The sequence below is a fragment of the Pollicipes pollicipes genome, unplaced genomic scaffold (genome assembly GCF_011947565.3).
Source record: "Pollicipes pollicipes isolate AB1234 unplaced genomic scaffold, Ppol_2.1 Scaffold_6686;HRSCAF=7923_pilon_pilon_pilon, whole genome shotgun sequence".
NCBI classification, from domain to species: domain Eukaryota; kingdom Metazoa; phylum Arthropoda; class Thecostraca; order Pollicipedomorpha; family Pollicipedidae; genus Pollicipes; species Pollicipes pollicipes.
Window position 1 is genome coordinate 35,191,812 of NW_023596921.1, and position 18,081 is coordinate 35,209,892.

The following is an 18,081-nucleotide window of genomic DNA, read 5'->3' on the forward strand; positions in this document are numbered from 1 at the left end:
TGTCCCTGCAAATGTCGCAATGTAGTGACAGCTCGTTTAAAGGCTCGAACGTACATCGGTGCACATCTGCGCCACCCATCGTGAGCTGTTCAGCCAGCCGCCAGGCTTCACTTGGCCGGCCCGACTGCACCGGCTCGCGGTCAATCTCGGCCAATGTGTCTGGGGAGGGTGCTGGCCGTGTGGTCCCCTCATACAGGACAGCAGCGGGCTGGGTGCCGACCCTGTGCCGTCGTCCGCCGCGTGTGGGCGGGACGCGCCGCTCCTCCTCGGATGGGGAGGGTGTGTGTCGACGGCTCGCGTCGCGCCGTCACCATGGCAGTCAGGGACCGCGTGCTGCGCGGACTGGGGCTGCCACCATGGCAACGCCTCTCGGACCCACGGCCTGAGGTTGCTGGTCTGCGGCCGCCCGTCCGGTTACCTCATTGGGCCGCACCGTACATCCTCAGCATTCGCGTGGTGTTTTTTTATGGGTTCCCGGCAATCGGTGCGCGATTGCGTGCGTGCTTGACGCGGTCGTGCGTCTCACAAGTCACGCCGGGTGAGCAAAACCCACCAGGAAGATGTTGCGAGACGCTTAGTCAGCGCCTGTGGGACGTTTGGACGGTGAAGCCCTGCCCGCACCGCTGCCTCTGAGTCAACTCCTTGTGCCGAGTCATGACGGCTTGTCTCAGGCCGTGGGCTCGCTCGCCTGTGCGGAAATAGGCAGGCGTGGTGACGTCAACCGCGTAGTACAACGAACCGCATACCCGTCATTACGAAATAGTCTGACTACACCACTCTGTGCGGGATTCCCCTCCCTTCCAGCCTCCACCCTCCGTATGTCACAAGCCTTCTATTGCGGTCTGGTAAGCTGCCCAACATTCACCCACCGCCCGGCAAAGTTCAGGCAGTCCTCACCGGTCGTGCATAGTTTGCGGTATGTGCTCTGTGATGCATTCATTGGTCCGCTGTATTCAATCGTATGTCCTTGTGTCCATTCTGCGGTGGATAGTGTTCACCCGACTGCCGTGTATCCAACGGCCGGTCCACAGCGGCCATGGTGGTGGTGCACTAGTCCCCAGTCGGTTGCTCTGTTGCGGGTTCACGATGTCCACGTGTAGTCAAACATATCTAGCCCACTCCACGAGCAATACGTTGGTCCGCCGCACCCCCCTCCCCCCCCCCCCCCCCCTCCCCCGTCCCGGAGATCGACAGAATCAGCCCATGTTGCACCCTTCAGTTCATCCGCTGTCATTTCGACGTGCTTTCTCCAACTTTCTACAGCCTTCTACAGCCTCCACAGACTGGCACAATATCTCTACGTGCCTTATAAAGCTGTACATTGTCCGCGTTGCTTCCGCCGTGCGCACTGGGGCTGAACACGGGCCCGATCGATCAGATATTCCGTTGTCATACGGGTTTCAATAGGCCAGCCGCGTAGCGTGCCCTTTGATGCGGACTGATGAAAGTGATCGTTTATGTGGCCCGGCTGCAGGCACATTTGCCTCGAATGGGTACTAAATGGCGGGCCATCACGTGACGGACATCCCATGAGACACCGCGGAATCTGGCTTCGGGCTCATCAGAGCTGACCTTATCCGCCAATGCCAGATATCCCCCTCCCTCGCGACCCGCTGCGCTGTTACTGCGCTGAGGGCCGACTGTCGCTGGCGCTGCACTGTCACGGAGGGCCGGTTGGTACTGAGGCTTGCACTGCCACTGAGTGCCGATTGTGACGGGCTGTCACTGATGCTACACACACTGTCAGAAGGGCCGACTGTCACTGACTGTGACTGACGGTGCACGTCGCGGAGGGCCAATTGTCACTGGCTGTCACTGACGCCACACTGCCACCGAAGGCCGACTGTCGCTGGCTGTCACTGACGCCACACTGTCCCGAGGGCCAACTGTCAACGGGCGTCACTGACGCCGCACTGTCACCGAGGGCTGGCTGCCACTGAGCCACATTGTCACCGAAGGCCAATTACCCAGCCCTAAAATGGCTTGGGCACGCTGCTTTCCATCTTCACTTCCTGGCGCCCATTGGGTGTATTTTGTTTAAATTGCATATAATAGGCTTGTATAAACATGACATATCGGGGAGGCATTTGTCTGAGCTGGTATGTGCTCGCCACAAAATTTCATTGTCTCTGTTTTTTTGGCATATGCGCGTCTTTCGAGCGTTTACGAGCGTTTGACGAGCGTTTTCCCGTGGTACTGATGTTGCGTAATTCACATGCTTTTGGTGTACACGTCGCCTGTCGTCATAACTGAATGGATATGTTAGGCGCTGAATTCTCTTCCCCTGTTTTGCTCGTTTCGCGGTATGCAACTTTGGAGATATAGGCATTCTGTCCGTATACTCAGCCGGTGGCCCTGAGCTGGAGTCATCGATCTCTCATGGCGCGATATGGTCGCGCAGTTGAAGCGGGGCTGGCATCTGCCCGTATGCTCAGCCGGTTGCCCTGAGCTGGAATCATCGATCTCGTCATGGCGCTATATGGCCGCGCAGTTTGAAGCGGGGCTGGCATTCTGCCCATATTCTCAGCCGGCGTGCCCTGAGCTGGATGTCATCGATCTCGTCATGGCGCTATGTGACCGCGCAGTTTTAAAGCGCTCTTAAGCCCGCTCCCCCCCCCCCCCCCCTATCTTATATGGTCTGCCCGGTCGCGGATATTTGATGTCCGATGACATTGCTACGGCTGCGTTGCCGTTGCATTAGTGTATATTGGCACTGGATTTCATTGGTAAGCTGATGCTGCGGCTTATTTTAATTAGCGTACGAAGCCGACGTTGTGCATATTCAGAGAGATATGTGTGCCCACTCCATACTGCCTGGTCTATCCGTTTGGGTACCGGTCCTGATCAATGATAGTCACGCTGACACGCAAAACACGCGTGTAGGGCTTTGTCGATTGGATAACCATCTTGAGTTGTTACAGGCGCGCACGGACCTGTAAGATTACCACCGGTGTCAGGACCCAGACTCACCTGCCGACCCGGCACATCTCGGGGGGTGGGGAGGGGGGGGCATGGGGCGGTCGCCTCAGCCCCAGCCTTTGACCCAGTTTGTCGGCGCCGCCGGGTTCGGACTGTGTTTCGCCTGCCCCATTTTGTGGCGTTTTGGCTCGACGACTGAGAGGGCGACCACTAATCTAGCCCACCCACTGTAATTGGGGACAATACAGCGCAGTTACTCCACTGGTGCTCAGACCCTTCGAAGTGAGCGCGACCTTTCGGTGGAGAAGGAACTGTGAAGTAGAGCAGCTGAACCGTTGGACGCGCGAGACATTTTAATGAGTTGACAAATCAGCACATCCTTTCGATTGTCTGATTGGCTCGGTTTTCATTTGTCCCGTCGCGGGGTCGCACCTGGGTGTGTACCGTCGTCCCGTTGCCGGTTGGTGATGTTTGCTTCCTTGTCCCGTGGTCCGGACGGCGTTTCCTGTTTGGTGGACGGATCGTGCCTGGCGCTGGTGCGTGCGCGTGATTACGCTCACGTTGCAGATACGTGTTGCCCTGCTTCCGGTGATAACTTGTGTTTGGTGTACCGAATTTGGTCTGATTGGTGTAAGATATAGGCAACGGTGGACATGTTTGTACTTGCTGGAAAGGTTTTAAAACACCGTGAAAAGGTAGGTGCTGTGCTGCGTATCACGGGTCGCTTCTCACATACTAGGATTCCCATGCCGACTCATATGTATTCATTGCGCTTGCTCCACATCCCCATACCCTCTGCCTCGGCATTGCCGTCACGTCTCACTCAGTGTACCCTGACACGTTTCATACCCTGCGAGTTTAGAGCTTTTGCGTGGCCCTTGGCAGCGATCATTTGAGACGGCGTCGGTTAACATCTAGAGACTAGGTCATTACTGTTCCCAATTACGATGACACGCGATCTTCTGCTAGGGGTCGGTTGGGGAACGTGCACGGAGTGGACAGAGCAGGGGCAGTCGGATGGTCCATGACAGTGGCGCGGGTGTTGCCGAGGTGGGCGCAGCTGTGCTGTCAATCGCGCTTTATGGACTGCAGATTCCCCTGGCTTCTTTTGGTGCTCGCTTGTGCTGCCCTTTTTGCGATTTGTGCATCTTGGCATTATACGGCAAGCCGCCCTTCTCCTGTGCTGTTAATTGTTGTCCTCAGTTTTCTGTATAGTTTCCGTAACCCAGTATAGCATCCTGATTTAGAATGACTTCCATAAATGTTACTTCGAGTGGAAACATCACTCAAGGTTGCGGCCCTCACCGGCCTTCACGCAGGCTGCCCTGCGGCTGTTGTGGGCGTAACCGTCGGGCCCGCCCTCGACTGGGCCCGGACGTCCGCCGGCCGGGGCCCGGTGACACTAGCGGGCACCCCGGCTCCGATCGGTGGCTGGTGGGGACGTACGGAGGCGGCTGGTGGAAGCCGAAGGTCGTGGCCTGTTCTCCGCGCCGCCGCGCGCCGCCCGCCGCCCTTGGCTCGGCCCGTCGGAGCATTGTTTCCGCCGCCGCGCGCAACGGGCCGCGCGGTACGACATACAGCTGCGGCGGCGCACACGGCCGACACCGCCCGGGGAAGCTCGCAGACATGGAGTCGCTAAAACTCGCCGCCCATTCCACACGGACATGGAGCCGCTGGAGGTACCTCGCACACGCCACACAGACGTGGAGCCGCTGAAGCTCCCCCCGCTCACGCCCCACAGACATGAAGCCCTGAAGCTCCCCCGCTCACGCCGCACAGGCATGGAGCAGCTGAAGCTTCTCCGCACACGCCCCACAGACATGAAGCCGCTGAAGCTCCCCCACACGCCGCACAGACACGGAGCCGCTGAAGCTCTCCCGCACACGCCACACAGACATGGAGCCACTGAAGCTCCCCCGCACGCGCCCCACGGACATGGAGCCGCTGAAGCTACCCCGCACACGCCACACAGACATGGAGCCACTGAAGTTCTCCCGCACACGTCAGCGACGAGAACACACCAGACGGCTGCACGTGCCCAGGTCCCAGGCGCAGGGTAACACGTGTCGTGCCGGCCGGGTCGGACCAGGGCCCAGTGATACGGCGTCTGGGCGGGACCGGCCCACCTGACTACTCCGGTCAGCACCCAGTGACCGGGGGTCTGGGCTGGCCCGGCCCGGCCCAGCCCGGCCCGGCCCGGCCCGCCTCGGCTCGGCGCGGCAGCAGTACTGCTGAGTCATGCCGCGCCGCGGCGCTATCGCGTCGGCGCTGGCCTTGGCTGCCGGGTCATCTCCGACCGGCGCACAAGGCGGCCGCGCCGCGCCTTACGTAACAGCCGGCCGGCGGCGCCACCAGCAGTGAGCCGGCGCCGGCGCGCGCGCCCGTGTCCGCCTGGCTGCACCCGCACACCTGACACCGGCGTCACCAGCCGTCAGCTGTCCGGCTGGTATCGTGGGCCGTGGGCGGTCTCCGGCGCGGCGAGGTGGCCGGCAGCGGCCGTCCAGCGGCGACCGTCGGCCATCGGGCTCGCCTCGCTCTGAGCTCGGCGGCCGACTTCCAGGGACGGATGCGGAGCCCGCCGTCCGTAACATGCCCAGGACGGCCCGCGTCCGCGAGCTGCGTCACATGCGACCGAAGGAGGAGATGGGGCGGACTGACCTCGCTCGGCGCGGATCGAAATTCGGTCGCGGTGGGACTGCGACCCCGGCGACGGTGGTTTGATCTGGAGCACGCCGGCTGGGGATGGTGGACGGAATGGCCCTTTTTCGTTCCGCCGTTACGTGCTTAACCCGAGCAGTAACCCACGTATGACGTACCGGCAGTTGGCGCTGTGTTTCAGCGCTAATAGCAACCGATCTGCCGCCTACGCGCACTGGTTGTTACCCCAGTTTGTGAAATCGTCTGCCCAGCGGCAGTAGCAGCTCAGCGTTCAGCAGCGGGTTGGAGTAATCGGAACAGTGTGCGGCGCACTAGCCAGCCGAGGTGCGGCCACACTGCGCCCTGAGTGGACCTGACTGGGTCTGACCTTGACTCGCTTGACCGTTTAACCCTCAAGATGGCCGGGACGTCGATAACGTACGCCATAGCGTCTCAAACCTGACATGTATTCCGTGCGGGTGTCCAGTCCACCTGCGATGAGCGGTGGATCAGAGCTGACCAAGCTCAGCGGTACAGGCGGTCAGCGCCAGCTTTCAGCGTCATTGAACAGAAGCAACGGTCTCGGATACCGGCCAAAGCCCCGCTGCTAATGACTTAAGCCTGGCTGCCAGTGCTACTGTACCGTGAATGCCTCATCTCTGACACCAGTGGCTTCCTCCCCAACCCGCGGAATGGGGGGTCACTTACGGGCAACAATCGTCAGCCCGCACTGTAGCCGCCGGTGTCCCAGATCGGACCTGGTCCCTCCGGCGTCACCATCTGACGCACATTGCGTCCTCCTCCAGAGGATGCGCCGCTATCCAGGACGCGCTGCTGGAGCGACGGCAACAAGACGGTGCCGAACGTTGTTCGTCAACGGCCAGCACCTGGGCGGCTGCGACACCACGCTCCAGGTCAGTGGAGACGGTGCGGCCTCCAGCTGACGGCCGGGGCGGGGCGCTGTCCCAGCCCCCGTACTCCAGTACATACTCCAGCCCCCGGGCGGTACACCGCCGAGCCCTTCTGTGCCATCCTGCGACGCCGGAGCCGAGGCTGCGGCTGGTAAGGCGCGCCGGCTCGGTTTCCGGCCCTGGGCATACGCCTGGCTGGCGGCGAACAGACGGACTGAACTGGTGCGCAGTGTTTGTGTTGTTGCGGAAAGGTCCGCTCATGCGTGGGTCCGCCTCGACTAGGGGCGCTACATGCAATGCCCAGCACGCAGTCAAGGCTACGAGGATGATCTTGAGGCTCCAGCGAGGCTTCCCAGCGTCGGTCGTTGTTAATGGAAACATTTGTGCCAGATGGTTGGGGCTTGAGTGGTGCCGACTGATGCCGACTGCAGACAGGCGCAATGCAGACTCATCTGCATTCAGCAAATCCGGTATAGCTTGTGCATCAGTTAGGGAAATTTGTCCGGAAGGCCACCGAAGCTCTAACCGCATGGGAAGCCCGTGAATGAGTCCCCTCGGAAAGTCCCTGTGACGTGCACACCAGCCCCATCCCAGCGCTCGACGAGCTGGTGAGGCACCTGCGGTGTGGTTGCGGCGGGCCCACCGACTCGCTGCAACGTCGCGGCCACGCAGCCGGATGGGGGCGTCCTGTTTGTGATGTGGATAGATGTTGCCAAACGAGGAGGGTGCTTTGCCATTGAGGTTATATGAACCAAGTATTGAATAGCCGTAGCGAATGAATTCTGACTTCATCCTTGAGTCCAGCTCCGGAAACTACACATAAACAACGACTGTCCTAGCATTGTAAGCTGTATTTCCATGCACTTGGGGCCACAGAGATCGGTGTTGTGGGCTACGTTTAATGCCTTACCCAGCACATTTGCAGCCAAGTGCGCGTGTGTATCGTCCGCCGTGCAGTGGCGGGCCTCTGTGGTAGGGGCGGACAGCTCGGTCCGGGCTGGGCTGCAGCGGGGCGGCTCACTCCCGGGACAGGGGCGGCTCACTTCCGGCGCAGCCACGGTCGGCAGCCAACTCCCGTCTCGGCCGCTGCTAAGGCGTGCAAGCCCGGGCTCTGGGTTATCACGTGTTTGTTGTGGGGTCGCTCTGACTGCGTACTTGTTCGGAACCGGTGCAACACTAACGTGTCAGTGAGCTATGACCTTCAGCCCGTTGTCGTTGAGCCCTGACGCCTGACCTCACACCTGACCCGACCTGACCTGACCTGCGGCCGCAGGCGCACGCCGACGGTCGGCTGCGGGCGATGCTGAACGGCGGCGGCGGTGACGCCCAGTACGACTATGACCTGGTGGTGATCGGCGGCGGCTCCGGCGGCCTCGCCTGCAGCAAGGAGGCCGCCAAGCTCGGCGCCCGCGTCGCCGTCTGCGACTTCGTCAAGCCCTCGCCGCAGGTTTGTGGCCGTGTTCGGGCGTCCGCGTGCCCCCCCCCCCCCCCCACTAGCTGCGGCTGTGGGTATGTTCGACGATCGTTCTCCCACAGGACAGCACAGTACGCTTGCCGTGGAGTGTATCGACCGCGTGCCCGCTTCAGCCTGCTGGCCGGGCTCACGGGCTGCCGCCGGTCTGCGCAGCTGCCACCACCGGCAGCGGGTGTCCCGTTCCTTCTCGACGCGTGGTGCGGGCGGAAACAAATTAATGACATTTATGGTCCGCCTGACGTTGAAAGGCATTGTTGCGGCCGAGGGCAAACAGACCTGCGCGCCATCAGGAGAATCGTGCAGGAGGAACATTTTTAGGTTTCAGTGCATGAAACATACTTTTGTGCTTAGAAGATAAACCTGGAATTAATTTGAACGCAGTGCTCCAAATTTGTGTCTATGTCGAAAGATGTAGTAATTCGAGGTGCATTGAATAATTTAAATAATTCGTCTTAAAGCCATGACGCTTGGGCCTTTTGCCCTTGAACGGCAGCATCGCTTTCAAACAAGCGCCTAGCTGTCTTCCTTGCGATCTTGGTCAGCCCCGTAACGCAGCGTCCAGTTGTAAGTTAAATTGCTGACGGTTAGTGTACAGAGAAACCCTCATCTGAAAACGTTTTGCGCGTAGAAAAATAGATTCAGAAAAAAACTTGGGTGCAGCTGAATGAGCACTTTAAGCATTTGGGAGACGTGCCCATTCTCAATGATATGCGGATGTGAACGGCGTCAATTTATAACAATCTGGGTAGCTACATTATCACCGAAATTATTGAAGCATGTGTTGCAAGAAAGTGTGTTGTGGGGCTGCCAAAAAAGAGCGGAGAAAGCAAAGCGAGGAGCATACTGAAGTTTGGTGAGAATGTGTTGTATGTGTTAATGGTTATTGTATCTATGTGTTATGGCATCAAGTGCGAGGAGTGATAGCTATTTGTCGGTATGTGTGAGCTGTTCGGCCTCCTGGAAGTTTCTTATCTGAGTTGCCCATGGGACGAGCCGTCGAGAGAATGCACCAGTCCAGAGGCGAATGCTTTATGACAACATTCCAGCGCAGGTGTGAGACAGTCGAAATTGCCCACGGTACTGGGGGGGTCGCGCACCCCAGGCCTCTGTCATAAATCATTGCAGCCTGCTGGTATCTGACGTAGCTTTGAGACAGCACCAGCGCGGTTATTAGTAGTCTGCCCTGTGGCTGCCACGTTCACTGAATGATTCATTGCATGACATCAAACGCATAAGCTTCACCTCCCCGGTCAGACAGGGACAGCTTCAAGTTTGGCGGCAGCGTCACATCTTGACATGGTCACACGTCGACATTATACGCGCTTTCGCACCGTTAAGTCAGTAATATGGCCATTTTGCCGCAATTTGTGGTGTGCTTTTGTTTTTAGAACTCCGTTCTCTCAACTTCCGCTTTTTGTACTTTTTTATTTCATGCCTAAGCTCCATTTATGCTTGGTGGTATTTATCTCCTGATTTTTCCGCCGAGTGACTATTATTTCTTTCAGAGTGCGATGGCATTTTCGCCCGCTTGGACACACTGTTCCGATATAATTCATTTATATGTGCTGTTGCATTTCCGTCCGGCTGGTCGCCCGGTTCTGAGGCGGCAGGGGTGCGTCTCTCCACCAGGGCACCACCTGGGGCCTGGGCGGCACCTGTGTCAACGTCGGCTGCATCCCCAAGAAGCTGATGCACCAGGCGGCGCTGCTGGGCGAGGCCGTGGACGACGCCGCCAAGTTCGGCTGGTCCGTCGAGAAACGTACGTGTCCCAGCGCGCAGCACCCGCTGTCTGAATGGCAGGTGCGCGCGTGCCCATGCGGTCCTACCGTGTGACCGATGGTTAGGATGACGCTTACCTAGCTGGGCTTCGGGCTGTCCAGACTGGGGTACCGGTGGCAGCTGGCGTCCGGGAGGGCACAGCGGGCGGGCCCTCTTGCTCTACTTATGCTAAACTTATGCTCTACCTGTCTCGTGGTAGTACTGTTCCTCGCTGGAAACATCTTTAAGCGGCCTTGTTGGCCTGATGGCTGCGTTCAATTATTAATGGAGCTGGAACTAGGTTGCCAAGCTCCTGGTGTTCCCAGTGACGTTTGTTTGCCTAGTTTTCGTCGTACAAATTTGCTTCAACTTCGTTTTATGGCTGAAGGCACGTTGTAAGCCAAGCTAATATGACGCTCAGTTTGGCCCAGTGACCGTAAACATGGCACTTTGCCATGACAGCGAATTTCCACTGTCGGCCGGCAAGCTTTACTGAAAACTGGCCTCACGAAGTCTCAGACGCTGTGTGATCGTCCAATGTGATGAGGTGTGGGGTGTGCCGCAGAGAACCATAGCTGGGAGAAGATGGTTCAGGCGGTGCAGAACCACATCGGCTCGCTGAACTGGGGCTACAAGGTGCAGCTCCGGGAGAGGCGCGTCACCTACCTCAACGCCTACGCCGAGTTTGAGGACGAGCACACCCTAAAGGTGAGCCACCAGTGCACTCATCGGCACTCGGCCAGCCACCATCGCACTCATCGGCACTCGGCCAGCCACCAGCGCACTCATCGGCACTCGGGCCACCAGCGCACTCATCGGCACTCGGCCAGCCACCAGTGCACTCGTCGGCACTCAGCCAGCCACCAGTGCACTCATCGGCACTCAGCCAGCCACCAGTGCACTCATCGGCACTCGGCCGGCCATCAGTGCACTCATCGGCACAGGGCCAGCCACCAGCACGCTCATCGGCACTCGGCCAACCACCAGCGTACTCATCGGCACTCGGCCAGCCACCAGTGCACTCATCGGTACTCGGCCAGCCACCAGTGCACTTACCTGGACTTTTGACGTTGGCTCAGACGCGGGAACTTCCGCAGCGTTTTACTGGTACTCCCATGAGACCCACCATGGAAGGCACCAGTGGAATATAATCTCCGCTTCGCCGCAGTTTGCACGACGGCTGCATTCCTTGAAGCAACACAAATTCAGTGAGGCTTTCCTATCACGCTTTCCTGACCCGTTTCAGTCCTGTTTGTGAAAGATGGCAGCTGGCTTTGCCGATGGATCCTGTTTGTTAGAAATTTAGAGCATTACAGCACGGAGAAAATCACGCGACCCGGAAAGGGACACGTCACATTTTTTCACTCATGGACGTCTGAAGGGAATACGTTGTGAATGGATCAAAGCATGCATTCCCATTTGGATATATATATATATATATATATATATATATATATATATTGATTTGCATAGAGTAACTAAATCGTCAGGTATGAACTACTTGAGCTAGATCTTAAGCTCGCGGAAATCCGCGTTAGATTACGTCATCTTGGTCCAAACAAACCAGTTTAGAACTGCTTGAAAATCGCTCAGAAACCATGGGTTCATAGCGGGAAGGCTAGCCGCGTACGCTGGCAGTAGAGAGGGTGACTGTTGGTAGGCAGTTCTGCCAGCCTTCGTTGTCTGCTTCTCGGTCTCTGAACCAGCGACCGGTGGCGGCGGACGACCGGACGCTGCCTCGACTGCGTCGCCCACATGGCACTCTTGACCCTCCCCTTCGCTGCTCCGCCGGCGGCCGGTGGACCAGGACGGCGGAGTGGCCTCATCGCCGCGCCCCGCCGGCGGCCGGTCGCCGCGGCCAGGACGCCGTATGTGTGATCGTGTCTGTGATTCACCAAGGACATCGACGGGCTAGGACATTGTCAAAGCGGGCATGGCTCTCTGATGCAGCTGCGGCTGTGCTGGGGGCTAGTTGTTGCTGACGGCGGCGTTTCTGTGGCCGGTTCTCTGGCGCCCATTTTACGTGCACGGCCCACCCTGATCACCCTGGCGCGGCCCTTGCCCGGCCCTTACCCGGCCCTTGCCCGGCCCTTGCCCGGCTCGGCTCGGCTCGGCTCGGCTCGGCTCGGCGCCGGCCTGTCTGGACGCGAGCCAGACATCCCGGCTGACACGGCTGACACGGCCACTCGCCGACTGTCCAGCTGGCCCCGCTCTGTCCAGCGTCCGACCGGCGACAGGCTGCCGCACTGACCCGTTGACCCGGACCGGTCCCCCGCCCGCCGGCCGCCCGCCGGCCGCCCGCCGCAGCTGTCGGACTGTCAACACGGCCTAATGCTATCGGGGCCGGTATCAAACGGCGATTGGATGGGGATGGAATGCGCTCTTCCACTTGCTACACCAAGATACGGCATTTTGTGTGTATTTAGGTTACTGGCTGCCTCAGTATTGCTCAACCCGGCGTGGACACACTGGTGCATAAGGCCCGTCCTTCAAACTTTCCGTCCCGCTGCAGACGACGGACAAGAAGGGGAAAGAGAAGCGGATCACGACGCGGAGCGTGGTGCTGGCGACGGGCGGCCGGCCGCGGCTGCCCGACATCCCGGGCGCACTGGAGTACGGCATCAGCAGCGACGACGTGTTCTCACTGCCCAGCTCGCCGGGGCGCACGCTGATCGTCGGCGCCAGCTACATCGCGCTCGAGTGCGCCGGCTTCCTGCGCGGCCTGGGCCTCGACGTTACCGTCATGGTCAGTGCGAGCTCACGGCTTACGGCAGTGTCGGTGCGGGCCCATGGCTCACGTCAGGGTCAGTACGGGCCCATGGCTAACGCCATTGTCAGTGCGGGCCCACGGCCTCACATCATGGTCAGTGCAGGCCCACGGCCTCTCGGGCCCATCCCAGCACAGAGCCTTCTCGTGGCTAGTGTCCCCCCCGGACGCACTGCCGGATGTCTTACCACCGTGCCTCTCTGGCCGGCCCGCTGACGCGCGCGCGCCCCCGAACTCTGACGGGCGGCTGCGAGCTCTGACGCGCGCCTCCGAACGACCGGCCACAGGTGCGGTCTATCCTGCTGCGCGGCTTCGACCAGCAGATGGCCGACCTGGTGGGCGAGCATATGGAGAAGCGCGGAGTCAAGTTCATCCGCCAGTGCGTGCCCACCAAGGTCGAGCTGCTGGAGGAGGGGCCTCCACGCAAGCTCAAGGTCAGTGCCGGCAGCAGCTGCTGGCGGAGGGCGCGCTGCCAACGATGCCGACCGCCTGCTGGGATATCTAGTGGTGTGGTCCAGACGGTGGCTGGTGAGATGCACAGAGTTATGTGCACAGTATTGTTCGTTATGAACAGTTGGTTGTTTTTTTTTGTCTAGGGTGTTTGAGATCCGGCGTTTTCCCATGATGCCTCGGTCTTCATACCCATGATTTGTGTCTGCTTTTTTGATGACTTGCCTGCTCGCGCCATGTATGGGCTGCTGGACAGAATGTGCTCTGAGCGTTATGCACATCGATAGGCTGTTGCTCGTCCGCGATCGGTGCACGGAGAAGTCTGCGGTGACCGTGCACACGTGGGTTCTTGTGCCGCCAGGTGACGGCGCAGCAGGGCGACCAGACGGTGGAGGGCGAGTACAACACGGTGCTCTTCGCCATCGGGCGGTACGCCTGCACACAAAACATCGGTCTCGAGAAGGTCAAGGTGGAGCTGTCGCCCAAGTACGTACCCCGGCCGCGGGCTGACTCCGACCACGGCGCTTGCGGCAGCGGGCCGGGATGACGTCCGCGGATTTTTTCAAACAAGATTAACTTTTGGGCGCGGTGTATGGGCTCAGTTCTCTTCGTTGAGTATCGTTCGGTGATTAACGTGCACCAGCTGTTCATTGCCCACATGCATTACAAACAAGACAGACTCGGATTTGTTCTCATCTGTATCTCTGCGGCCGTTAGTTGGTTCGCTCTCTTCCGTTCGGCTTTGGCGTTGGCTGCGGTGCGCCGTCGGCCTGCGCCCGAGGCCGTGTCGCCGCCGCGTGCCGGCGCTGAGCTCGCCCCGGCCGCCGCCAGGGACGGCAAGGTGGTGTGCACGAACGCGGAGCAGTCGAGCGTACCACACATATACGCCATCGGAGACGTGGTCAGCGGGCGGCCCGAGCTGACGCCCGTCGCCATCCAGGCCGGCCGGCTGCTGGCCAGGGTAAGCTGACGATGCGCACGACGGCGTCGCGGCCGGCTGCCAGATCCACTCGTGTGGAGCGCGCTTCTACCCCGGTTTAGAATACCTGGCCCCGGCTCAGCACGTGGCAGCAGTGGCGCTCTGGACAGTAGACCGATGGAGGACCGGCAACGAGCCGAGGTTCAGACCACCACGGGGCCGTCAGTCCTGGGCCCGTTGTCATGTATTGGTGTTTTACGTTGTGCCGACTGCAGTGGTCATTTTGCGCTCATTATCCTGGGCCCGCGCAGACGCTGTATCTGCCTTTCCTACGGCCGTATTGTGTGGCTGCTTCGCCAGCGTGTCCAGGACGTCACGTCCCTGTTCTTTCCGGTGCCGCGCGTGTCCGTCGGCCTTCGCCACCCGCCTAGCGCAGCCGTCACCTTCGCTGCCCGACCCTGGGAATGAGCCGCCGCCGCCGCCGGCAGCGCATCATCAACGAGGCGTCCATCCTGACCGATTATGACAACGTGCCCACCACGGTGTTCACGCCGATGGAGTACGGTTGCATCGGGCTCTCGGAGGAGGACGCCGTCAGCCGGTTCGGCGCCGACGACATTGAGGTGTACCACCAGTACTTCACGGCGCTGGAGCACACCGTGGCCGAGCGCGACGACAACGGCTGCTACGGCAAGCTGGTCTGCCGCATCAGTCAGGAGGTGGGCCTCGCGTTGTTCAGGAGGGAGGAGGGGGGGGGGCTGGACTGGACTGGACTGGACTGGGCTGGGCTGGGCTGGACTGGACTGGACTGGACTGGACTGGACTGGACTGGACTGGACTGGACTGGACTGGACTGGACTGGACTGGGCTGGGCTGGGCTGGGCTGGGCTGGGCTGGGCTGGGCTGGGCTGGGCTGGGCTGGCCTGGCCTGGCCTGGCCTGGCCTGGGCTGGGCTGGCCTGGCCTGGCCTGGCCTGGCCTGACTGGGGTGGGGGCATGACCAGGGCGCCGCGGTGCCTGATGCGCTTGGTGTGAATGTAGTTATTTTTATTTGTATTTTAGGACACGCCGGGCTGACATTTTTCTGGATGAACGAACCGGTAGATTTCGGGCTGGGATTTATCCTCGTGATCAATGTTTCCTCTGAGGCTGCCGGCTTCACACCTTCCCATCTCCAACCGCCGCGTGCCAGGGCCAGTGATCGGCGTCTGCGCCTGCTCATGTACGCGCGGCGAGGAGACGCGGGTTCCTGAAGGGCTTCGGGCGCCATCTCGGCCCCCACCTCGGGCGCAATGTCGGCTCACCCGCGCCCCACCTCTTTCTCTCTGCCCGCAGTACAAGGTGGTCGGCTTCCACGTGGTGGGGCCGAACGCCGGTGAGATCACCCAGGGCTACGCCGTGGCCATGCGGCTGGGCGCGCGCAAGTGGGACTTTGACGCCACCATCGGTATCCACCCGACGGTCAGCGAGGTCAGTAGCCGGCTGTGACGGCGGGCTCGCCCCGGCCGCACGCGGGCCGACCCGGCGCCGCCTGCCGAAGTCTGCGCGGCGTGTACGCTGTAGTGGTGCGGTGAAGACCCGTGCAGACGTGGATGCGACAGTCCGCCCGACTGCAGACGCTGGCCTCCATCACGCCGCTTCGCCTCGTGTTGTTGTAGGACACTGTTGTCCTGTTTTGTGAGGTTGGGAAAGGTATCGTAATCGGGTGTATTCAAGGTTTGAAGGTACACACGTGTTACAAACATGAAAGTCTCTGAATCTCGGGTTTCTGGGCACGTCTTGTTGAAAAGGCTGGTTACGTTTGGCGGGTGGCAGAGACGCAAGGGGTCTCTGGGCAGTACGCGTAGAACGGTGTCAATATAGGTTACAGCGGGTGTCTGTGGGGTGGCCGGTAAGCGACACTAGGGCTTGTTTTGTATGCCAGTATCTCAGAAGCTTGAATAAAAATGCAAATTCGTGGCGTATGTTACGCAACCACGTGATGCTTTGAGAACCGTAAGACAAACACTGCAGGTTGGCAGAAAATGCGTCGTAAAGTGTAAACGCGGCGCAAATCATGGTTTATCCAGTATATACTGGAACTGATTTGCAGGCATCTTGAGCACAAAAATCAGCCGATAGTGGAGCACTCATTTTTGATATACTGATGAGCAGATCTTGGAGAGCAAGGTCATTGACAGCTCTAACCTGGCGTGTGCAGAGTTTAGTGGTTGCGGTCTGATGGAGGGGGACTCGAGACTCGTCTGCCCCACATTTCGTTACTATCGGTTGAATGCCTTAGGATACACCATCGAAGCATATTTTCACCCTGGCGAGGGATGGTAACCAGTTTGAGCTTTTTAATAATGCGTACTACCCTGTCCATAAAGCCTTGGACGCGACTCAGTCCAGGGCACGCGCTTCATCTTGGACGCCTGTCGGAGGCATGGCCTGTCCGTACCTGGGGCTCTGCTTTATACGACGGCTCTGCGTTGGGCTAGCCCGAAGTACATAGTGAACGGGTACGGGGTGGGACTGTGCAGGTCGAGTCGGGAAAGCGCCGCATTTTCAGACTGCTGTGCGTTGTGAGTGTCGCCGGCCCATCTCGCGCATTGATTGCCTCACACTGAAGCTGATCGCCGCGGCGGCTTGCGCTTCCCGTGTCTCCGATCTGCCCCGCTCTCGCTCTGACCGGGCTCCTCCGTTCCGCAGAACTTCACCACGATGAACACGACCAAGTCGTCGGGCGCCGACAGCAAGTCGGCTGGCTGCTGAGGCTAGAGTGGCTACTCGCCCGGCCTGGCCGCCGGCCGGGCCGGGCGGGTAGCGTAACCGGGGTGCACGGGTCGCCGCCGGGCGCCAGCGCGCGCCGTATGACGGCGCGGCCCCAGCCCTGCGTGTCAGGAGGGCCGCGCCTGAGGAGGGCGGCGCCCGTCACCCCCACCGCCGGCACCAGCACCACACCTTCGCTCAGGATCGGAAATCGCCGCACGTCCTGCCACCTGGCGAACTCGTCCGCAGTTTCACCTGCCGCGGACGGCCGCTAGGCGGATGCGTCGCACGGACGAGACTGTCCTCTCGGGCCCGTCGTTCAACGCGCGTCCTCCGAGTTGAGCCGTCCAGAATGCGTCTCGAGCCCCGCTGTCCGAGGAGGGATCTAACTCGTCGCACGAGACGGAGTCGGCTGTAGTTTTGATTCAACTTGTCTGCGGTCAGGCGCTAGGTGAATTACTGGTCAGTACAGCCTCACGCGACTTTGTACTCGGGCACGGTCTAGTGAGGGGCACACTGTCCTGTGGTCACACTCGTGATTTTCCTGTCATTTTACCTGACCGATCTGGGAACACTGGTATTGCATAATGATCGATGTGCGTGTGTGTGTTATCACTTCCTTGCCTACTGGCTCGATCTTGGACCAGAGCGTACTGCCGCCAGTTACCACGAACAACGGGGGTGCCTTGCCGTGGGTTGTGCAACCTCGGAGCCAGCGCTGTATACTCAGCCGGTGTGGGGGCTGCGCGCACGCCTCCTGCGGGCGCCGCCGACCGTCAGCGCACCCTGGTGTTGCTCCCTGCCGCCGACTGTCGACCCCCTCGCCGCTGTGGACGGCGCTGGCACGGCACGCCGGCACGTACAGACACCCGGCCTAGAGCTGTCCTACTTGTTCTGTTTTACTGACTGGTTTCACGAATAAAATTTGATAAGAAAATGTATCTCACATCTGTTGGCGCGGTGGTCATCGACCAAGCAGAGGCCTCACAACGCCAGACGGCCAGCGTTACGCATGAAACCGGGGTCAGTGTCCTGACAGCTTCAAAACGGTCTACAGCCCAAGCCCGTAGCACTGCTGAACGGGTGACGTGTCGCTCTGCAATCTGCATTCAACAGCGCTCTAGGCCTCGGGGCGCAGCACGGGTAACAGCCGTCTTACGAACCTGGGCCGGAGGCCCAGCGCACAACAGCGCGGTGCCGTGATGCACTTCCATGCAAGACCCCAACCCGCGATGCGGCAAGCTCGCCCACGCGTGGGACCAGCCGCCAACACAGATGATATGCCATTCCGGCTTCCCGGGGTGCGCCACGCACCACTGACACTTCCACTCGCGGTGGGCAGCGGCGGCCGCGGGGCCAAAGCCGCTCAGCGTCCGTCCGCCCGCCTCCGCCTGCCGTGCCTCCTGGGTCCGCCTGCTGAGCCTCTGGCGTCCGCCTGCTGAACCTCTGGCGTCCGCCCGCCGACTGCCACTCGCTGCTGGAGCTATGTACGTCAC

At 60.2% G+C, this 18,081-nt stretch overlaps 1 protein-coding gene across 1 annotated transcript in view; it reads left to right on the forward strand.

Annotated features, from left to right (window-relative positions):
- LOC119108229 (thioredoxin reductase 1, cytoplasmic-like) overlaps positions 1–17,526 on the forward strand; it is a 23,734-nt gene extending 6,208 nt beyond the window's left edge. Inside the window, 12 exon segments of the mRNA XM_037231811.1 lie at positions 6,363–6,424; positions 6,426–6,470; positions 7,741–7,914; positions 9,571–9,700; positions 10,265–10,407; positions 12,212–12,445; positions 12,754–12,900; positions 13,278–13,402; positions 13,748–13,877; positions 14,324–14,554; positions 15,170–15,304; positions 16,526–17,526. Of these exon segments, the coding sequence (XP_037087706.1) occupies positions 6,363–6,424; positions 6,426–6,470; positions 7,741–7,914; positions 9,571–9,700; positions 10,265–10,407; positions 12,212–12,445; positions 12,754–12,900; positions 13,278–13,402; positions 13,748–13,877; positions 14,324–14,554; positions 15,170–15,304; positions 16,526–16,588 (1,619 nt within the window). The 3' untranslated portion in view covers positions 16,589–17,526.
- Positions 17,527–18,081: the final 555 nt, after the last annotated feature.